The sequence below is a fragment of the Octodon degus genome, unplaced genomic scaffold (genome assembly GCF_000260255.1).
Source record: "Octodon degus isolate 3935 unplaced genomic scaffold, OctDeg1.0 scaffold00136, whole genome shotgun sequence".
Lineage (NCBI taxonomy): Eukaryota > Metazoa > Chordata > Mammalia > Rodentia > Octodontidae > Octodon > Octodon degus.
The window spans coordinates 1,491,391-1,514,459 of NW_004524712.1; the positions used below are offsets into that span (position 1 = coordinate 1,491,391).

At 53.6% G+C, this 23,069-nt stretch overlaps 1 protein-coding gene across 3 annotated transcripts in view; it reads left to right on the forward strand.

Moving 5' to 3' along the window:
• The window catches only part of Pknox2 (PBX/knotted 1 homeobox 2), a 264,725-nt gene that overhangs the window by 169,522 nt on the left and 72,134 nt on the right, over window positions 1-23,069 (forward strand). For all 3 annotated transcript variants that reach the window (XM_023701477.1, XM_023701478.1, XM_004641385.2), the window contains one exon: window positions 12,821-12,929. In XM_023701477.1, coding sequence (XP_023557245.1) covers window positions 12,843-12,929 — 87 coding nt within the window. In that variant the 5' untranslated portion in view covers window positions 12,821-12,842. The remainder of the gene's footprint in view (window positions 1-12,820; window positions 12,930-23,069) is intronic.

Consider the following 23,069-nt stretch of genomic DNA (forward strand, 5'->3'; position numbering starts at 1 on the left):
CAGGACCTTGTGCTTACCAGGCAAGCACTTATTTTACTGAGCTATCTCCCTGGACCCTCGCTATGCAATGTAAACTCACAATAATCTTCCTGTCTCAGCCTCCCCAGTGCTAGGATTATAAACGTGTACCATCACACCAAGGTTAGGGGCCAGCATGGCATGAGGTACTAGGGATGGAACGTGGGTCCTTGTGCTTGCCATGCAGGTGCTTAGACTGCGGAGCTGTCTCCCTGGCCCCTGTTTTGTGTGTGTGTGTGTGTGTGTGTGTGTGTGTGTGTGTGTGTGTGTGTTTCTTCCTTTTCACTTCCCTTAGCCCTTGGGATCCTCTTAAACCTGAAGTCAGAGTTCAGTTCCAGGCAACTTTCATTGTGCTGTGTCCTTATCACGCCTGTTTCCTTTGCCTGTTTCTTTCTTTCTGTCGCTTCCACTGCTCAGCGCAGTGTAGCAAACAGTAAGTGAGTGTGGAGCTTGCTGCTTGGAGCCGGGACCTAGTGAGGACCGTGGCCAACTCACTACATCAACCTGGACGACTTTCCTCCTTCGTCCAGGGAAGAAATCAGACCTGGCTCCTGCTCAGGAACTTCCCAGCTGTTCTCGGACAGTCAGAGTCCCCGCTGCTCCTGGCTTGGGAAGCAACAGCCAGTTCCTGAGTAGAGAGAGTAGTGAGTAGAGATCAGGGCAGTGAGTGACGCCAGTGGCCTCCACCATGGCCTGGCCCAGGCGCCTTGAGCGTCCCCCACATCCTGTGTGGCCCCCCGAGGACTGCCGTCCTTGGCCTTCCCAGTCATTCCGCAGTGGGCTCGTCCTCCTGCTCTGCCCACCGGCCCTATCCCCACACCCCTGAGCTCACCACACACAGCTTCTGTTAGGAACAATCCTGATCATGCAAGCGGCCCATTGCGTGAGACCCTTCTCTCCCATTCATGAACTCCGCGACAAAGAGATAGCAGACTGCCCTTCATACTGCCCCAAAGCAGACAGCCAGGCCCTGAAAAGAGAAGAAAGCCCGGGGGGCCCTTGGCAAGCTTAGGCCCCGGCGGAATCTTTTGGCTGAGGGTCTCACTGTGGTGGCATCTGCCATGACACCCCGCTGCCTTCCTGGACCAACCCACTCTAGACAGAACCTCCAAGTCTAGAAGTCAAGTCCTGCGTTCCTTCTCCCTGGGCAGCCTGACCTTGGAAGAGCCAAAGCAACAAGCGCTCAGGTCCCAGGAGATGAGTGGCTGTTCTAAGTCAGAGCACCCTGATTGGTCCTTTGGGGCCCCTGTGCAGAGTCTTCTCCTCTCCCTCTTTTACCCCGTGCTCCTTTCCCTGGCATGACAAGTCAGGTCCATCTTATAGGAGAAAGAAGAGGGGAAAACAGAGGCCCAACCTTGAACTTCAAGCCCACAAAGACTCAGCTGAAGGCAAGGCGCTTGCTTTTCTACCCTCAACAGGAAATGAATTGCCATTGCGAAGTCTGGGACCTAAGTTTCCATGGGAATTAGGCTTTTTAAACAAGTCGTTAGTCCTCACGTATTCTGCTGCTAATATGAAACACTCCTGCTTGTACCTGAGTGGAGCTGGAAGGGCCAGCATAGGAGTAAAGCTTTGCCTGGTAGAAGCCCGAGAACTACAGACCCCTTCCCAAGGCTGGAGGTTGAAGAGGTGGGAGCTGGCAGGAGGCCTCCAGGAGCCTGGGGGAGGTGGGGCACAGCCCCTGTGCTCTGTCTTTCTGTCTAATTGCTGCCTGCTTTGGAGGCTCTGAGTGCTAACCTTCTGCTGACCTGCAAAGATGTCTTCATTGCTGTCTGAGGAGCCTGCCGCGTGGCTCTCCCTGGGCTGAGAGAAAGTTCTGAAATTAAGGGACTTCTACAGATGGAGAAAGTTAGAGCTTACAAAGATATAACCAGGAGGGGGCGCTGCCGAAGGAGAGTGCCCTGCCTTGAGCAAACGGCTGTTGCCCAACTGGGTGGGCTTTCCAAAGAGACAGCCAGGTGCCCCTTCTTCTGTGAGTCACGGAGAATTGTATTCTAGAACAGGGATTTTTTTTTTTTTTTTACACAACTATAGGTGTCCCGTGGACAACTATGGGTGGGGTAGGGAATAAAGCCACATAGAGACAGCCACAGAGAGCAGACTGACCATGTGCTTCTCCCACCCACCTCACCTGAGCCCCGGTAGGGCGCCTCATCCAGGCTGCCCAGGAGACACTAGCAGTTTCTGGCCAGTGGGAGTCGGAGCCTCACCCCAGCAGCTGAGTGCGGGCCAGGGCGCGGCAGCCTGGGTCCATCCCGGGCAGTGTATCTGTTCCCACACAGCGAAAGCTCGTGATTCGGTTGGGTTCCCAGTTACACAATTTTTTAAATTTGTTCTTTCCCTTCCTAATTGAACACACAGTCCAGTGAGTCTGCGAGAGACTCGCGATTCGCCTCGTTCAGCATGCACAACGTTTCCATCTTTGTCTTGGTTGGATTATGTTTCCTGAGACCCCTACTTCTTATCGCCGGTATCAGCACTTTCATTTCTTCATCTCCCACTCAGTCATTTTTTATAAAATAATAAGAACATGGGCTGGTGAGATGGCTCAGTGGTCTAAAGCACCTACTTAGAACAAGCTTAGCAAAGCACAGGGACCGCGGTTCAATCCCCCAGCACCACATGCCAGCCAGCCCCGCCCCCTGGTGGGCTGAGCTGGCCACACACACACACACACACACACACACACACACACACACAAATAAAGCAATGGATTCTTACTTTTAAAATAAAATAAAATAATAAGAACAAAACGCAGTAAGATTTTTAGATAAATTTGGAGCCACTCTCCTGCACCAGGACCAACACAAAGGGACTGACTTATTGTTGAAGTAGCCCCGTGGGAAAAGGCCCAGCTCTACACTTCAGCTGCGTACAACTTCTGCGTGTGATGTGCAGAAGACACTCAGTGGTGCCCAGGTGTGCAATTCTTAGAAATTCAGGCCATGTGAAAATCAAAGGTCAGCCTAGGTGAGGGGGCCCGGCCAGCTTGGCAGCTTGTTCTCCTCATCAGCTGTGACTCTTCCACTTCCTAAGGTCTCAATCTTCCGCTGGTGTTTCTTGTCTTCGCCCCTAAACATTCAGGCTCTGGCAGTAGACTGTGTAACATTTGCAAATGCTCTCAGGTTCTCGAAGCCTCAGTCTTCCCTTCTAAGAGTGGGAGCAACCACCGCGCCAGCGCCACACAATTACTGAGGAAAGCAGACTCCCACGTCTGCGTGTCACAAGGCTTGGTGTGAGGGGAGGGCTGGAGCAGCCGTTAGTCTTCCTGTATTATTGTCTCAATACCATCACAATTCACCCCAGGGAAAGGGACTAACAAACTCATTCTCACTGGGACCTAAATTACTGTTAGGATTTAACGGGTTGTCCCTCTCAGACTTGTTTATTTGGTTTACATCCTAATGGTAAGCCAAGGAAATTGAATTGCAACTGTGCAATATATATTTTCAGGCTCCATCACTGTGAAGTCATAATGCACATGCTCGTGTCCCCTACAAGGAAAAAGCTGGACAGAGCTGTGCTCTGGAGTGCTGGGGAGCTTAGGGGTCACTGGGCAGGATGGGCTGTGAGCAGGAGCAGGAGACACTCGGTAACATAGAAGTGTGTGCAGGGACCAATCCTGCTGCTGCACCCTCTGTAAGACTGGGTGGAAAGGAAAGTGAAAGAAAGCTCCGTGCGGAAGAGTAGGGCTTGGAGCACAGGTTCAAAAGGGAAAACTGTGCTGTGAGTACGGTCTTGTGATATGCAATGCTGATCTAATGGGCAAGAAAGACAGCAAAGGTGTGGGGTCGGAGGGGGCGTGTCCACCCAGCTAGACCGAGAGTCTGGGGTCCTGGATGGACTCACTGCTCCGTATCACTCCCTCTCAAATCAAGGCTGTCACCTGGCCTTCCTTGGCAGGGCATTTTCAACAGGTCAGGAACACAGCGCCACTGAACCCGCCCGCATCCCACCGGCAGGGAGGACAGAGGGAGAGGGAGCGTGGCCAGGGGCCTTTCATCCTCCAGCTGATCACAGGCTTCACCCCAGCCTCTCCTGGATCTTATGAGCATTACATGGGCCATACAAAAACCCCAGGGAAGTCACCCATTGCCTGGGGACAAGTAGATTTTCGGTGACAAAGTTACCTAGTCCAGAGACCACTTGCTTCCACAACTCTGGCTCTTAGTCATTTTATTTTTTTCGTGGAGGAAGATTTGGAACGTGGGGCTTGTCCACCCAGAGAATATGGTTCCAGCCTTCTCAGAGAGGAAAGGGACCTGGCTGACCCTGTGGAGCCCCTGGGTCCCAGAAATGCTGGGACTGTCGCCGATGATGGGCTGAGTCCCTTGCCTCTGCCGACCCGCACGGCCCAGCTTCTCTCTGCCTATACCTTCCCAGCCCCTGCATCTGCTTTCCCATTGTTCCCCTCTTCCAGCAAGCACTCATTCCAATGCAGGAAGAGGGGCGGGGTGAGCAGGGCACAGGGGGGTCCGCCTGGCCCCTCTTCTGGAGGATCCCCAGCATCCCTCCGTCCGAGCTGTTTGTCTGTCTCTGTTGAGTTGTGAGCCTCAGGGGCTGGGCCTGTGTTGTTTTCTCAGCTCAGCTCCTGAGCAGCAGCTACTGTCAGCTCTCCACAAATAGTAATAAACCTGGGCATCAGGTTTGTTGAGGTAGACTTCAGTCCTTGGGTTCTTTTTTAGGTTTGTTTCTGTGTGTGTGTGTGTGTGTGTGTGTGCAGACAAGGGAGCACGTGACCGTGCCTCGGGGGACCAGAGCGGGGCTCCTGGGAGGAATCCACCCTGACTGCCACCCCACAGAAGAGGTCACAGGCCCTCCTCTAGCCCTGTCACTATAGCTGTCTCAGTGTTTGAAAGAAAAGACATAACTGAAGACCACCTTGTCTCTCTGCTTGTATCTCCCCCATCTCCCACTCACGTTGTTTTGGAAAGCCAGAAAGAGGCCCAAGGAGGAGGGAGCTAGGGCAGAACCCTCATTCTGGGTCAGACAGCTGTCAGGTAGTGGGCAGGAACCAGAGCAACAGGCCCCAGGGAGGACAGCACTTGGGGACCCCCCAGCTCTTGGTTCTGAGGTATGACAGGGAGAGGGGCCTCTTGGAAGGGGAAAGGCTGTGAGCCAAACTTAACGGCCAAAGCAGAATCCAACTGTGGGCGAGCATAGGTTCAGACCCGGCCAGCGCCCCTCTGGAACAGAGCGGCGCCCACTTTTCAGCAGATGGAGCTCCTCTGGGGTCACTGCAGCCACCCTGGCCCCTGTGAGAAGGGTGCAGGCTGTGTCTCCCCTTACAGCCAAGCTTCTTCTCTTGTTTGTTTTATTTTGTTTAAAGGAACCAAAAGGGGAAAAATTGCCAAGTTATAAAGTGCTTAAAGAAGAGATGAGAATCTTCATCAAAATGCTGAAAGCTGGAGGGGGAGAGTAATGTGAAAACTCTTGCTATTTATGGGATTGCTTCTCAGATCAAGAAGAAGCAAGCAGTTGGATGAAAGGAATTATTGTTAAGCTCCTCGGTAGGAAGAGCTAATGGACAATTGCCGCTATCAGGGGGAATTAAATTGCTGTTTCAGTTTGTAAAATATATCAGCAGCTTTTTGAAGCCAACAAAGGTGTGACAGCAAGGTGCAGAGGCGAGCGGGGCTCTACCACTCTGAGGTCCTGGCGTGGAGAAGCTGGAAGCCAAGCTGAGAGCCTAGCCAGAGGGGAAAGGCAGGAAGGCAGTAGCCCTGGAACTCTGGGCCCTGAGGTGCCGGGACACCCAGGAGTCAGGGCAGTGGGCCAGCTCTCAGCAGCCAGGCAAGATGGTAGGTCTCTCTCTGGAAACCTGGCCAGGCTGGAGTTCAAGGGAGACAAGTTCTGCCCTGAGAGGAATGAGGGGCTAAGGATGAAGAAGGGGCCTGTCATTGCCAGCAGAGCTGCTCCTAACCGGAAGTAGAGTTCTGTCCCCAAACACTGCATAGTCAGATGCTCACCTTTCTGTGACCACTAAGCCTCCCCCTGCACAAACCCACACAAAGGTGGACCCAGAGGAAGCTAAGGAGGATGGGTGATAACCACAGCACACACTGCAGACAGACCCGGCTCGGGAAACGATGGGTGTGCTCATCTCTAGGCTGAGTCATAAACGGGTATGCATACATGGCCTCCCTGCCGTCTCCACAGGAGCCCGTTATTCCAGATAAAGAGTGAGCAGTAAAACAGCCATGAGGGTAGAGAGAGGGAAAGAGGGGGAGACCCTTGAAAATAGGACCACAGGGGGTTTTTGAGCAAGCTCATGCGCATGTCTAGGCTGGGTCATGAGTGAATGTGCATAAATGACCTGTGTGCTCATCCACACGGGGACATGCTATTCCGAATAAAGAGCAGGCAGTAAAACAGCCTTGAGGAGGGAAGCCTTTGGGAGTAGCCCCACAGGCACTCCTTGGGTCAGGAGCAGGGAGGGGCCTGTCACAAAGCCCCTTCCCTCCCTGTGGCAGTTAAGAGCTGATGAAGAAGGGAAGGGAGATTTTCAAGAGTCCTAGGCAGAGCTCAGATTGGCATCCACCCTGCTCCATGCTGTTCCCTGGAGACCAACGTCATGATACCAGGACACGACTTGGCACCACCTTCCAAGTAGGTGTGTCACAAAGGCAGCCAATGACGGCTTTGAGAGCTATGGGTGGCCAGTCACCTGGGTTGTCATCTCTGCTTCCACTGACTGTTCCAGAAGGGAGCCAGTGAGGCACTAGGGAAGTTGTCTTCCTGGTTATGACATCTTACAGGGGCCTGGGCTCTGCGTCAGGCGCGGTGTGTCCTGGGGCCCTGTAATGGTGATGCTCATTTTTGACCCTTTGTCAACCAGGCTAAGGACACACTCAGCAAGAGGGTCAGGACCGAGTGCAAGTTCTGCTCCGTTCCTCCCCCAGCTCTTTCCTTGATGACACAGACATAGGTATGGTCTGGTTCCAAGGCCCCTACTTGACCACAAGAGGGAGAGAGGAAGAGAGACAGAGGCAGATGCACACACAGAGAGAAGGCAACACCTCCTGGGCCCCACAGCCCTGCCACCTGAAGTCTCAGGCCATTGTGCTTCTTCCTACCCTCCCCCACCAGCTCAGTGCCTGCTAAGCTGGGAGGTGTGGTGTGTTTGCAGGGTGCCTGGCTGTCTTCCCACCCTTCCTTAGCCCCCATCTCAAGGACCCTTTATTCCCCCCCCCCATTTAAAACATTTCATTCAGAAAAATTGATTTGGGGGTAAAATCCCTGCTCATATTTGAAATCTTCCAGCCCCCTTCCCTGTGCACCCTCTCTCCACTCCATCTTTCTCCATCCTGTACCTGTAACTGACTTCATCCTTGTCCCCCAGTTCTCAGCAGTAGCTTCCTGCTTCCAACTGCAGGGGGACCAGGATGCTCCTGGAGACACTGAGCTTTCAGAGTGTGAGTTCCAGCCCTGTCTGGGCTCTGCAAAGAGACCTGTGGGGGGTATGTGTGTGCGCGCACGCACCCGCACGCCTGCATTTCTTTAGATAAATCCAGAGTCACATGAAATCAGTGACAGGTTGACACCGTTATTTCAAGATTCATCGCTCTGAGTTGCCAGCAGAAGAGACCTAGCCAATTCCTTCCCACTAACAACACTTTTTTTCCAGGCATAATTTATAGCACTGGGGTGAATTTGTTTCCAAAAGATGAATATCGCACTATCAGCAACAGCTGCCTCTCACTTTTATTTGTTTTTAAATTTGACTCAAAGTCCAATTCTCCATACACATCTGAAGCTGTAAATCCTAAGGCGACCAATTACATGATTTAGTAAACAGGTTAGATTATATAATGCAATTAAACAGGGCCCTGCGACACCACCTACAGGCCGTTTTGGTGAAGGGGACTGGATGAGGTTGGCAGGGAAAGAAAAAGAAAGGGGGATCTCCCCTGGGCTGAGGTGACTGCCCCAGAGGGAGTTGAACCCAGACAGGTTACTAATGCAGCTTCTCGACCCTTCCTGCTGGCACACTGTGTCATTTCAGTGTCATGCAAATCTGTCCAGACGTCATAACTTCATTTAGGCAGCTGTGCAAGAAGAGCTGGCTTGGGGATGGGACGGGGTAGGGAAGACCCCTCCCCACTTACAAATGAGCCAAGACAAGACAGAGGAAGAGAAGAGAAGGGATGGCTGGCCCTTGGAACGAGGTTGCATCTAACTGTTGGCATTCAACTCAGTGAGCATGTGTGGAGCGCTGTGGGCAAAGACGTTGGGAGTATTCTGGGGAAATCCTTTTGTTCTGCAGCGCAAGGGGGAAAGAGACCTATATGAGCCACAGAGAAGTGGCAGCTTCTACTGGGCGTGGAATCCAGCCTCAGGGACTGTAAACACAGGCTCCACCTTAGGACTGAAAGTTGGGGGTGACCTCATGAATACTCTTGACCATTTGAGTTCATGGGGAGGGGGGCTTGAGACCGAGCCCTAGCAAGGGGCTTCCCTGGCCTCTACTTGTGCTATGGCAAGGAAAATCATGAAAACACTAACAGTCTGTGTGCATGTACGCATGTGTGTATGTTTTAGGGCAGAGGAGAAGGGCTCTGAGGAGAAGCAGAGGAAAGGGGAGAGAGCAAGGGAGACCCAGGACTGCTCTCCTAGCCCCTTCCCTTGACTGCAGCACTCCTGGGACACATTAGCTCCAAGGCCTCAAAGTTCTAGCTTTTCCAGGTTTGTTTGTTTGTTTGTTTGTTTGTTTTTTCTCCTAAGAGTGGATAACATCGAAGAAAACCAGTCCCTGAAGATAGAAGAGTTACTTTTCTAGGAAAGAAGCAGACAAGAAATGGGGAGGGGGAGAGTCCCTGGATGAAGAGCACAGGACTGGAGAGGGTGGAAGTGTCCCCTCTCCCTTGCCCCTGTGCCAGCCCAGTCTGCAGCGTGAAGCAGGTGGTGGGTGGGGTGGCGGAATGCTGGCTCTTCCCACCCTCTCAGACCCCAGCTCCGGATACAGTTTAGCGGCTGCTAGGATCAGGGGCCAGGGACTAATGCTCTTGGGCCAGCTGTCCAGACCATTCCCAATTAGGCTTTGTTTCTCATCCTGAAGGCCCTGAGCCCCAACCCTGGCACCCTGGCCTAATTATTGCCCGGCAGCATTAACCCCTTGGTGCCCTAGGCTGTTAATGGAATGTTAATTGGTCTAATGGGTTTCATGTCAACAAGTCCTAATGAGCTCCTTCTAACGAGCTTGGCATTTTTTCCTAAGCCTGTTTGTCAACATGCTGGCTTTGGGGCTCCACCAGGTCCTCCTGGAGCAGAGTGGGGGAGCTGGAGCTGAAGGGATGGAGGAGGACCCATGTCCCTGGGCTGTTTCCTAACAGAGTGCCCTCCTGTGTCCCTCATCCTCTTCCAGTCCCTTGAGGCCTCCCCTGGCTCCCAAGCTCTGTAAAATGTCATCTTCAGCTTCTTTTAATAATACCTGTGACACATTATTTTCTCTTGGATATCATAGTGGAGTTGGGTGTGGCACTAGTTTCTCTTTTCTCCCTCATAGTTGTCATATGATAAAGGTTTTGAGCACTTAAAAAAATACACTCTAAACATGAGCCTGTCCTGGATGGGGTACTTCCTCGCTGTGAGTGTACCTCGTGTGCCCTCCATTTGTAGCCTTGGCTTTGCTCCCGTGAATGCCATGGTATCAAGTGTCAAAAAGATGGGCCCCTGGCCAGGGCCAGGGCCCCCTAGGGCCCCTGACAAAAGTCTGGCGGTCAGGCCCGCCCTTCCTTCCCTGCTCCCAAAGAAGGTGCGCCAAGGGCTGGTCTCCCCCAAGGGCACGGATGGCCCAGTGTCCAGGGGACCCCACAGCCAGGCCCTAGAGCCTCAGCGCAGTCCCTGGCAGGATCATCAGACCCCTGGGCTCCTCTCCGAGATGTGCACGCCCGCCTCGCCCCCCGGGGGGTTCACGCGTGGGTGGAGGACGGGAGGACACAGTCAGCCTCCGGAGTGGGTGCCGCTGATCTCCCCGGTGTCAAGTTGCCAGAGGCTTCCGTGTCCCACTGAGCAGAGAAAGAAACCTAAGCCCCTGTTGAAAAGGCCTCCTGTTCTCCTGCAGGAGAAGCCCCTGGAGGGCAATGGGCCCGTGGCCTTGTGGCCTGTGGTGACCCCGGAGGGGGAGGGGCAGGGGCCTCCTGCGTCTTCAGAACGCCGCGCGTGTTCCTGTGCCCGGCGGAGCGCGTGTTCCTGTGCCCAGGCGGAGCGGGGTCTGGCTCCGGCACAGCCCAGCACGCTGCAGGCTGACACGGGTCTCAGCCTCATGGATGGCTGTCTCTGGGGGCAGACCACTCAGGGGCCCCTACCGTCCCCAGAGAGGGCTGCCCTGACTGTGTCTAAGGACAGCGCCTCTCAACTGACCCTGCCCCCTCTTCACTTGACAGTGAACAAAAGAATGTGGATTAAAGACTCCTCTGTTTAGTCCAAATCCTCCTCATTGTGTTTTCTTTGCTTTGCCTTCGCTACGAATTTCTCATTTTTCGGAATGAAGTTACCAAAAGACCCAAACCCAGGGTGTAGGGGAACCAGTTACCCCAACAAGGGAGATTTAAAAAAAAAAAAAAAAAAAAAAAAAACCTTTCAAAATGCGGCTCCAGCCGTAACTCTGCCCCCAGGCTCCCTCTTCTGGGAACTTTCGGAACTGCAGCCGTTCGCGTTTCCTACCCAATGAGCGTCTAGGATTGGTGCCCCGAGGAAGGGACCCGGAATCCTGACCCTCAGTCTCCATCCAAAGTACTGGTCCGAAAGGCCGGGCCTAAAACACCATCCAAATATCCCTACTTCCTCTGTTCTCTCAGGGTCCAAAAGGGGGCGATTCCACATCCGGTTTAATATTTCCAACTCTTAACTCTGGAAGTTTTAATGTCTCAAGAAATCTGTATCTGTGCTGAGGGTGTAGCTCAGTGGTGGAACACTTGCCTGGATGGCTCAAGGAGACCCTAGGTACAGTCCCTGGCACTGAACACCCCCTTCTTCCAGTATGGAAGCCCCTGAATGAAAATAAGCCTTCGTACTAGTAATTCGCCTACCTGGAGGGAGAGACTGCCCACCTCCCTTTGTGGTTCCCTACTGAGCACCTATGAAAAAGTGAAAGTGTGGATCTCTGTGCCCACAATGGGTAAGATGGGTGACAGCTTGCTTGCATCTGTCACAGAATATCCTGCTTGTACTGTATAAGGAGAGGCACAGGCGGAGTCCGATGGACCTGCACCACACAGGAAAAGCCACCACACACTCCAACACCTCCGTCGTACCTTCTTTTCTGTCAGCATATTGCCTCCCTCTACCAACCACACTCTCTGGAGAGAAGACCTGGTTTCATTCATCCATCCTGCCTCAGCCCCTCAAACCGTTCCCTGCACGCAGCTGATACGTGATAAAACATCTACTGAATGAAACATGAATTTCCACTGCTTTGTGCGTGCATTTGTGGGCCTAGTACTTTGGAGACTCAGGTCAGGCCAGGGTGGAAATTTCCTCACCTCTCTGAAAATAGCCAAGAGAACATCACACACACACACACACACACACACACACACACACAGGGCCCGGGGGACTGACCCTTTTATTTAGTAGCCACACCCTCAGTTTCCCCCTGAGTTTGGGAATATGGACCCTTAGAAAGTCCCTGGGGAGGGCCGGCTGATGGAGGCCCCCAAGTGCCCTCAGAGAGAAGGGAGGGAGTTGACTCCAAAGACTTGGAGCGCATCCGCACCTCCCTACAGGAGACAGGGCCGCAGGCGTTCTCAGGACTCTCCCGCTGTGATGGACTGCCCTGTATCAGCACATAGCTGTGGCTTCTGCTTCTAACTATGGCAGGGCATCTGCCATAGCTCAGGGGCTCTCGCGCGTTCTGTTTCCTTGGGGGGTGCTGCCTGGCTGTCTCACTTACCGAACCACATTCTAGTTTGAGGAAACTGTGGAGTCCCATGGAGAGCTCCTTGACTGATGGTGTGCGGATGTATGATACAATGGAGCAGATGTGGAACACACACACACACACACACACACACACACACACACACACACCCCGCTATCTCCTCTGTAAGAGGCAAGCCAACCACGTGGCTCTGACAGCTCTTCTGGCCCCACGTGCCTGTGGTTTTATACTGATGCCAGGCTAAAGGAAGTGCCGGAGTCATAGCCGACACCCAAAAACCCAGAGGTGACTACTGTCCCCTTGCCTCTTGCCCTCCCCAAGCCCTTCTCCAGCCGGTCACTGGCCATGCCTGAGCTGCTGTCGGAAGGGCCAGCATCTCATATCCTGCTCCACCACTAGGGGGTGTGATGAGCACACTCAGGCAAAAGGATCTGGGTTTGGAGAACCTGGCTTGGGGGCCTCTCCATACATTCAGGAAACAGTGTGCCTGCCAAGGAACACCCTTGTCCTGAGGGGTCAGGATGAGGCTCAGGGCTGTCCTAGGCTGGGTCAGGAAGGAGCGTATCCAAATAGCCTCCAATCCCTCCAGACTGCCACCAGCCTAGCCACCCTGCCCAGCCACAGGCCACGGAGGGCACACAAACCAGGCCAGAGCTGTTGCTGAGTAAAGCATCGCTGCAGGGGCACAGGTTGTTTTACATATGATTTGAATATTGTTTCTTTCAAGTCAAAATAGCAGAGCAAGCCGCTCCCCACCGGCCTTTCCCCTGAGTTCTGCTTTGTTCCCCTGCAGGCCTCCTGCCCTTGCTATATCCTGTCAGTCCAGGTGTCCCAGGCTGAAAAACACGTGGCACTGGTTGGTTCCTGGACCTGCGCTTGCTCCATGGCATTAACACTGTGGCCTCTCTCTCCTGCCCACAGATCCTTGATGTGAATCAATCCCATGATGCAACATGCCTCCCCAGCCCCAGCTCTGACAATGATGGCCACGCAGAATGTCCCTCCCCCACCCTACCAGGACAGCCCACAGGTGAGTGTGCCAGGGAAGAAAGACGCTGGGAGGGAGTGTGGTGGCCTTGGGAAGCCCATGGGCGGGAAGCAGGGTTATTCCAGGACAATGGGCAGGGCCAGGACTGCCCCTGGGGGACTAACTGCAGGGAGTCCCATAAACACAGACTCCTGAAGGGACTCATGGCCTGCCACAGAACACCCTGCTTGGGTAATTCCCTCCCCAGGCAGGGTCATTACCTGAGGTAGTGGTCATAGACTGCCCACCTGCCTCTACCCTGCAGACCACAGAGAGTGCAGCTGAATCCCTTTGTCATGGTCAGGGTAAAATCCAACTTGAGACACAGGCACAAGGTATAAGTAGAGTCTGCCTTGGAGTGCTTGGAAACTTCCGGTTCCTGTTGGCCGGCCTAGAAGAGTCTCTGTTCTTACTGGGCTTCTACCTATCCAGGTTCTCCCTTGCTAGCCACACTGCAGCTCCTCCTCTCTGCTTCCCAGCTCTCAGCAGTCAGGTGCTTCTGAGACCAGCCCTTGGTGGCAAGTCCGGCACAGGGCACGCCCCCTCCTGGGCTTTGTCTTCTCACTGTGGCCCTGTCCTGTCCCTCTGCCCCTCCTGGAAACTGCTGGCACTTCTGCATGGGCTCCTGCAGTCCTGGAGACAGCCGCATCCCTTTTCAGTTCCTTTTCCCCTGGGGCGCCCACACATGCCCTCCAATCTTCGAGAGCCTGAGTTCTACAGCTGATCCTTTGTACAAAGGCTCTGTTCTCTGACCTTTACCTTCATGTTGTCTTGTTCTCTCTACTCTGGTCTCTTGGGTCAATATTAATCCAATAATTATTTATTGAGCACCTGCCATTGAAATGCACCCACTAGAATGTTCACGCATTCTTGAACCCCTGTGCAGAAAGTGCCTACTGTGTGTCAGGCCTCCCCGCTCCTCTCCAGAGAGGCCTTTCCCACCTTCCCAGGTTCCCTTGCTCATTAGCATTTCAAGTGCAGCCTTTCTCACAGACTTCCAGGACTATCTGTGCAGCAGAAAGTGTTAAGATGCAAGCGAGAAAGGGGGAGACTTGCCACCTGAGGGCGTGTGGCCCTGGTGCTTCCAGGCTACTCTGAGCTTAGAGTAGCTGCCATCCCCATCCTTGGCATCCCCCTGCTCCCTTGAAATGACCAGCTGATGTGGGGCCACTCTGCAGAGTGACCACCTTGACTTCTCTCCCAAAGGCGCTCGTCCTGCACTGGCCATCCAGCCCAGATCCTGGAATCCCCAGCCTCCCAGGCAGCAGCAGCTTCGTGCTCTTGCCCCAAGCGAGGCTCGAGTGCAGCAAGCCCTCTGCCCTGCCGGCCACAGCTCCGCCCACTAAGGACTGCAGGGCTGGACTTGGCCTTTGATTGGAAGCTTCCAGACATCTGCACTCTACGGAGACACATCCTTCTAGGTCCCAGATCCCAGAATTGAAGTTCCAAAGGAACTCTTAACTGGTGGATATGAGAAAAATGACAAAGAGGAAGCCCAGGGGACAAAAGCCCAGCCTTCCTCCCTAGCTGCAGACCTGGTTCCCTATCTGTTCAGCCACTGTTAGGAGCCCACACCTCTGAGGAATTAGGAGGCAGGAACTTGGGCTTTTTCTCCTATAACTACACCCTGCTTTCCTAACTACAAGGGGAAGAGAGAACAGAGTGGGGATACTTCCTCAGTTTAGCCCGTGGTGAGTGTAATGCCAAGGTTCAAGGACGTACGAGGGCGAGCACAGAGGTCAGGGAGCTCTGGATGGGCACAGCTGAGGGCCGCTGCTTCCTTCCTCCTGTTCCTCTCTGCTTTGCCTGCTCCAGCAACTGGGAGAACTTTTGGCTCAGTGGGATTAGCCGGAGAGCCGCAGCAAGGGCCTGTGTCCTCCAAGAATGCTGATCCAGGAGCCTAATTTAATTCTCAGCATACAGCTGGGTGAATAAATCCCAGCTGCCAAGGGAGAGGACGGAGCCATAAGGGGCCCACTGCTTCCGAGCTGCTCCGGCCTTCAGGGAACAGAAGGAGCTCAAGCAGAAGCCAGAATGTCAGGGCTGTCCTGAGGCTGCTCTGTGCGACGTGCCTGGTCTGCACTATATATCCTCACCTGCACCAGAGGGATCATTTGCCCCGTGGAAGCTGTGCGTCTGTCCGTAACCCTAGCGATCCAGGAACACAGCGACTGCCAGGAAGTGCCCAGGCCAAGGCTGTGAGGTCTTCGTGACCTTGGCTACGCTGCCAGGCTGTGACTGAGTTGCCACTGGCCTTGCTGCGGCCAGGCTGACTCCCGAAAAAGGGGATCTGGATAAGGAGCTGCAGGTGCAGAGCTAGAGCAGGGGTGGGGTGGGTGAGGAGAGGACGGGGTGAGGCCCCAGAACGAAGGCTTCCCACTGGGGAGGGAGGGACCTTTGAGGTCGCCTGGCCCTGAGAGCCCCTCACGCATTCTTTCAGGCTACAAGTGCTCTCTCGGAGGCACTTCCTGTGCTCTGCTCACTGACCCTTGGTACAGGAGGACTTGGAAACTTGCGCGGCTCCTCCTTCCTTCCTGCTTCCCTCTCTACTTCCCAGAGCCCACCCAGCTCCCCAGGAGAAGGCTCTGCTCCGTTCCCCCACCCCAGTGCCATTATCCTAAGGAGCCTGCTGCTCTGGAACACTCGGGGTTATCCCCCCCCCAGGAATGTGCAGACTAAGAGGAGCAGGTCAGGGACACAGGGAATCGCATCCTAAATGAGCCCTCTGGAAGCAGTCCACTCCCTCCTCACACCCTCAGGTCTAATCCCACGACCTCTGGCCCCCGTGTGACTTTCCTCCGGGCTGCACAGCTGAGCACATCTGTACATCCCCTCTTCAGAAAACCAGCCTCTTCCACAGGCAGGGAATGGGCAGTCTGATATGAAGTCCCCAAAAATGAGAAAGGAAGAGAGAAGTGGAGCCCTTCCTCTGAGACCCTTGCAATCATTTTAATAATGTTCCCGTTGTGCTAAGGGCTAGGAATACTGAACGTAATCTATTCAAATGCACAGGAGAGTGTCACTTTGGAAAATTAGGAATCTGCATTAAAAAAAATTCCCAAGTCCCGGACCTTCTTCATAATAAATTAGAATTTTTTTCAAGGCAAGTCCTTAACTTGGCAATTTCATTTTTTAAAGTTTGGGGAATAAAATTATTAAGAATGAGGGAGACTTTTTTCCTTCCCATTTTAGTAGAGCAGCATTAATGGTTATGGCTCCCTGCTATTTGGGCATAGGCCAAGCGGCATGATGGCTACTGCCTTCTACCGCTCAGGTCTGTTTCAGTCCAGCCAGGGGAAACAGTGATTTCTCATAAGGACATCACTCTGTGTTTATTGCGCAACCAAGACCAATCGTTTATTGAGGAAGTGCAAAAGCAATAACCCTCTGGGACCCTTCCTGTAGACTACTTCCTCCTTCTGGCGGCTTCCTGACAAATTCTGGTAAGGCCGCAGCGCCCTCTACTGTCCAGCAGAAGCACCTCCCTTGCAGCATACTGGAGCTGAGTCCTCTCTTGAAGTCCTGAATAAGTAGGAGTGAGTTGCCAAATATCATGCAGTCCCGCAAGGGTTATTTAATGAAAACACTGTCTCCAGAGAGACACAGAGATGAGCTGGCTGTGTATTACTGTCAGCCCGGTACACTGTGTCAGTCCTTGTATCACCCCCTTTCTGTCCTGCAACTCTGCCTCAGTGGGCCTGGCCCTCACTGTCAGCTGGACCTTTAGAACCCCTCCTCCAGTGCCCTAGCACCCCACTCACTCCAGTGGGACCCCCTGAGTTGCTCCCTTCGCTCTTATTCATGCTCGCCACCACCCTCTTGCTCCTAGGCATCATCTATCTACCTTCCTTCATGTATTCTCTCTCCACCTCGGAAATGCTGTCCGGGGACGTCAGCGTCCACCAAGCCAGGTTCTCCTTTCTGCAGCCCTAGCAGCATCTCCATGAAGCCACCGAGATTTACTAACAAAGACAACCTCCCACCCCGCTCTTACCGACCTGGGGCCGAGTCCCATGTCCCCCTCTTCTGCAAAGAGTGTACACACTTGCCAGCAGTGTGTACAATAGCTGTGTCCTGGCTTGTAGGTGAGACGCATTTCACCTGGTCTAGTGTGTATCTGTCCAGTGAGTTCTGTTTGCGTGTCCCCAGCAAGGCAGGATGCATGAGAATACAGGGCTCCTGATAGATGCTGGTCTGACCCCATAGGCACAGTCCCTGTGGATGTGAGTAGGGCAGTTCAGAACAAATTGATAGGTAGTGAGGTGTTTATTTAGTGTGACTTGAACTAGCAAATATCCAGAAAGCTTTGGCAAGGTCAGACATGGTTGCACCTACTTGTAATACCAGTACTAGGGAGAATGAGGCAGAAAGATTGCTGTGAGTTGTGAGTTTGAGGCCAGCCTGGGCTACCAAGTGAGTTCAAGGCCAGCCTGAACTGCACAGCAAAACCCTGTCTCAAAAAAAAAAAAAAAAAAAAAAAAGACAAAGAGCCTTAACACTAATGGTGGACTTTATTGACCAGAAAGCAAGGCAGACCAAGATTCAGCCCAGTATGGGATGTTTGCTCCAAAAGGAAGGCAAGCATTTTCTTGGGTCCCTTTGGCACAAAGCCACATTCCCGTACTATTCCATCCTCCAGGCTGTCTCAGGGTGAGGGGAATGGTGTCCCAAAGCCCAAGAGAGTCACGTTTGCAGATCTGAGAGCAGGTGATGTGAGGTGTCACTCTGCCAGGGCAAGGCTAAGGCCAGGTCTGGACACAGGGTGACCTAGACGAGTCCCTCCTTCCCCTCCAAGTACCTTATTCTGTCCCTATCTGCTCACCTCTCCCACTCCAGGAGGGCCCAGTGCCATCCTGGGAAGCTGGCTGGGCTTTGATCAGTCATTAGGATCCCCATGCTGGTTTCATTAACTGGAGGCCAAGGGGGTGGCTGGGGCCCCTGGCTGTGAATGGCCTCCGAGCAGGCATGCAGCTGGGCCAGGCAGAGGCCGTTCAGATGTTTTCACACTCGTTTACATTCCTCTCATCTCTTTAAGGCCCAGAGCTCCTGCCTTGCAGGGGGCTCTGCTCAGCTGCCTGTGAAACAACATTCGCTTTGCAGCAATAGAGTTCATTCAGCCACTTTGAAAGTTCTCCTAAGCCTTTTCTGTGGCTGTGATTGACTGCTCCTCTGCCCCTGGGGGCAACACCCCAGGGACCCTGGGGAGGACCCACCTTCCTGTGCTTTGACTCATCAAAACAGACTCCTCTTTTTTTTTTTCTGCTAGCCTTTCTTCCCTTTGTGTGTGGTAACCTCTCTCCCTGCCTGCTTGGGCCACCCATGTCTTTAAACTGGACAGATCCCTGGACTCCAGCATTGTTCATTGTTTAAGGGTGATGACAACCTCCAGGTCCACCCCCAGCCTTTCTGTGCCCTCTGTAGGGATGGATGGGGGCTGGCCCCAGGATGCTGAGGCTCCTAAGGGACCCCACGCCACAGTCTAGGTGTCCTTTAATGAACTCACTACCTTAATTCTGATAGTTTCCAAAACACAGAGATCTTATTGTCTGCCCTCTCAGTCTCCAAGCAGGACAAGTGCTGTGACAGCCACAAAAATAGTCAACAGCCTAAAATAAACTGGGGAACAGGTGACCCAAGTCGGTGGCAGGGCTGAGGAGTGCTTCACAGCCTCGCCTCCCCTTCCGTGCCATCTCCCCAGAGCTGGGCGGCCCCGCAGGAGGGTGTTGGGCTGCTAGGGACCAAGGAGGCTATTGCCCTTGGAGTTGGGGGTCCAGAAAAGAGCAGCGTGACTCAACCCAGCAGAAATTCAGAAATGCTAAGCCTGGCCCTGGACCTGGTGGGGATGAATGACACAAATTTAAGCACATAATTTCAGCACTTTTTTTTCTTTTTCTTTTCTTTTTTTTTTTTTTTTTTTTTTTTCGGGGAGGAAGGGTGGAACCAGGGATTGAACTCAGGCCCTTGCATTTGCCAGGCAAGTGCTTATTCTACTAAGCCATTTCCCTGGCCCCTTTTTAGTTTATTTATTCACTGGTGATGGCAGTGGGAATTGAACCCAGGACCTTCACACTGAGTTATATTCCAAGCCCTTTTTATGTTTTTATTTGGAGACAGCGTCTGAGTTGGCCCAGGTCCCCTGTCCCAGCCTTCCAGGCTACTGGGGTCATGAGCACACACCACCACTGCCAGGCTCAGCACCCTCCCATCCCCCCTCCATCCATCTGACCAACAGTGAGCACTTCCTTCGGGTCTTGCAGGCTTCCTGCTCTGTCCCAAGACACAGAGCTAATGGAGTTCTCGCCCCAGAGGAGCTAAAGGTCCATCTGGGCCCTAGAGTCCTCACTGGAAAATGAGAGTGTTTTCTTCCCTCCTGCCTCTCTGGGTCAGTAAGAGTGCAGCTATGAAGGTGGAGTGGGGTTTCCTGCCCGCACCAACCATGCCCCATCTTCGCTCTTCATTCTGCACACAACTCCAGCAGCCCAGGGCAGGCATCTTTAATTGCTTCTGCTCAGGAACATAATCGGCGTAGCAAATGTGTGTTTCCAGCTAAGAACCCCTGCAGTCCCGTGCACACATGGTCTGTTGGGAGTATGACAAAAGTGAGGGCCCTTCGAGGGCAGGTGGGCAGGGTGGAGAGCGGTTAGTTCCCAGAAACTGCACAAAGCTGAAAAAGGAAACACAGCCAGCAACACCCAGGGACATGCAGCTGGGCCCCAGGGACCCTGGTGAGCTGCTAACACTTCTGCCGCTGAGTCACTGAGGCTCCTTCGCGCGCCACTGAATAACCATCCTGTGTCAGGCAGGCCTGTCCAGGTGGAGCCGTGATCTGGTATAGAGGGGTTGGGGACGCTGAGGCCTGCTATCCCAAGAGCTCCTTGGAGCTGTCGTGGCTGCCTGGCTCTGCTGCCAGTCCTTCTCCCGGTGCTGATGTGTTGGGGATACTTTAAGGACCCCTCTTTTGCCTCTCTCATCTTTATCAATCATTCATTCCCTCTTGCAGTCTATCATTTAGTCATTTAACAAACACACCAGAGCAAGGCACAGGAGCCAGGAAATCAGGCCTTGTAGTCAGAAAGAGATCCCTGACGTGTCCTGGGTGACTGGACAAGGATGGAAATGAGGCGGGGCCGAGGCTGCCTGGGCCTGTGGACTATGAGGAACCAAAAAGGCTTCTTGGAGTGCTGGGGCTCCAGCTGGTTGAAAGGGCAAATGAGGACACTCCCTGCAGAGGTGGCATTGGGCACAAAGGCCTGAAGATGAGCCCCTGGTGTGTTGGGGAAGCCCAAAGCAGTACAGCCTGGTGGAGCACCGGATAAGGGGCAGGGTGTGTACCCTCTTGCGGGGCATCCATGAACCAGGCTCAGGCTTGCAGCACTCCCAGCACTGGCGGTACCTGCCACTGCCTCCGCCTGTCCAGGTCAAACCTGATGCCCAGTGGCTTCAAGCCCTGACCTCCTCCCAGCTTCCTGGATGTTTTGGTTGCCAGAAACCTGACCCAGGACAGGTTGCCCCAGCATCAGAGGGAGGGCCAGTTGCTAGCTGCATACACTGCCCCGCCCCCACCCAGCCTGCGCCCCCCCCCCCCGCAGCAGTTCATGCTCTGTACCACAGGTGGGAAATGTCTGTGTGGAAGGGGCACAGGTGTAGGTATCGCTGCAAAGGGACCTGAGAGAAGTACGTGGCTGTGACAGTCACAGAGAACACAACTGTAGAGGGAAAAGTGTGGCTGTTGAGCCTGCCAGGCGGGGTTTAACTAGGGTTGGGTTTGGTTTCCTAGGCAAAGACTGACAGAAGGGAGATTTAAAAGTGCTTTCAGGGGCTGTGCCCGTATAAGCCTGCTCCCCAGCTCTGGGGGAGGCTGAGGCAAGAGAACCACAAGCTCAAGCCCAGCGTGGGCACCTTAGTGACTTAGTGAAACACTCTCTCAAAAGTTAGAAATAATATTGAAGATGTGGCTCAGCCCAAAGGCCCTGGATTCAGTCTCCAGTACAACAGGCTGAAAAGTATTCTAGGAATAGCTCAGCAGATTAAGCACCTGACTTGGCAAGCTCAGGGACCAGGGTTCGATCCCTGGTCCCACATGCCGCGCCAGTCCCGCCCCTGGGGCACACCAAGCCAGCGACTGAGTCCAGGCATGGTGGCATATGCCTGTAATCCCAGAGCTGGGAAGGCTGAAAACAGGAGGATCACTACAAGTCCAGGCTGCGTAGTGAGACACTGTAACAAATACATAAACAAAAAAGAAAAAGAAAGAAGAGAATAGGAAAAAAAGAAGAAAAGTACCCTAGGGGCTCAGTGTGTGGCTCAGTGGCAGAGCACTTGCTTAGGGCGGCCAAGGCATGGGGTTCCACTTCCAGCACACAGAAAGCAAGGACTAGAAACCAAAAGCAGTGTGTTGAGCATCCACTGCTTGTAGCGTTCTCTCCCATATATATAGTCTTATGGTCACCTTGGAAACATATATTATGACCTCCATTTGCACCTTATAGGCAAACTGAGGCACGGGGAGCTGAGGCACTTGCCCAAGGTGACAGCAATTAGCAGTGCCAGTCTCCACTCTACTTCAGCCCCCTTCTCTGCCCTAAACCCTGTTTTCTCAGGAGCCATATAGACCAGGCTTCCATGCTCACACAGGCAGAACCCCAGAGCCAGGGCTGCAGCACATGTGGATTCTGTTCAGGGCTCCTGACAGTCACAGAGTATCTAGCAAGCGCCAGCTGCTTTGCCACACTTACCTTATTCCTACAAACCCTTCCTAAGACATAGTTAGTCCTACTTTATAGACGAAGACCCTGGATCAGAAAAGTTGTGTAATTTGCCCAAATCCCACAGGCAGACAGACCAAATTTAAATCCAGGTCTAAGGAGGGCATGGCTTCAATCAGTGTGTGTCAGGGGTGGTGGCTTTCTCCACTGTGGCCAGAGGCATTTGGGGTCAAGAAGATAAAAGGATAGCTATCAAGGTAGCGTCTACCAGGAAGGCCTACCTCCCTCTGGTTACTCCTGCATGCAGTTACTCTCTGTATTCTCCACGTCAGACCTGGGGCTGGGACAGCACAGACAAGACTGCGTCCCTACCCTCAATGGTCCTCCAGCCTAGCAGAGCAGACAGACACATGAGCAGACTGGGGAAGCCTTGAGGCAAGGCCCTGGAAGCACAGATCCCCTGCCGCGCCCCACGAAAGGCACAGCCATCCTCACAGCAGGGCAGGAGCAAGGAGGCATCACCCCCTTTCCCAGACGAGGCCCCCCAAGGCAAAGTCACACATCCAGGCGGCCCAGCAGTCGCTAGCTAGGGCAGGATTGGAAACAAGCTTGATCTGATGGCCACACATCCACACATGTGCCCACTGCCTCCCTCGGATGCTAGAAAGACGGTGGTGTTGCTCTCCATTCTGAGCCACACGCTCCCACCTCCTGCAAACAGGAGTCGCTTGATCCTGAGTGGACTGTACAGGGCCTGCCATCAGAGGGCGACGCTCCTCCAGGTCAGCTTCCTCCGCTGTCCCTGGGTCTCCAGACCCCTCCTGGGCCTCTGAGGGAAGTGAGTGCAGTAGGCTCTCACCTCAGATGAAGAGCCCCTCTTTGCCTTCCTGCCTGGGCCCCACGTGGGAGGATGTTTCGAGCACAGCCGTTGCTGAGGGAGCTGACTTGGACTGTGTGTAAGCTTGCTGGGGGCAGAGAGAAGCTGGTTCTTGCCGCAAGGCTAGGGTAAGCCAGAGACCCTGGATGTGTGCCATTCCAATTCTAGCCCCCTTCTCCTCCTGCCCCCTTTTCACTAGAGTTGGGATGTTTCTCCATTCCTCAAAGAAAAGTAATGAAAGGCGCCAGTTCACATAGCCCTCTCTCCTGACTCCTGCTTTGTACGAGTTGGCTGTGGCCTCTGGCAGTTTCATCACCTCTGGGACTTGGTTTCTCTCATCTGTAAAATGGGATGCTGCTGCCTTGGTGCGCAGAGTTGCAGCTGGACAGGGAAATCCAGCGCAAGCACATACTAGCTAGTTAGAGCCTGAGGGTGGTTCTTCTTGGGAGAAGAATGGGAAAAGAATGGCTCTTAGGGAAGAAGCATCCTGCAGGTCATTCAAGTACCAGTTAGGGTGACTGCAAGGACATCCAAGGGCTACCTTGTGTGCCCCTCAAGACA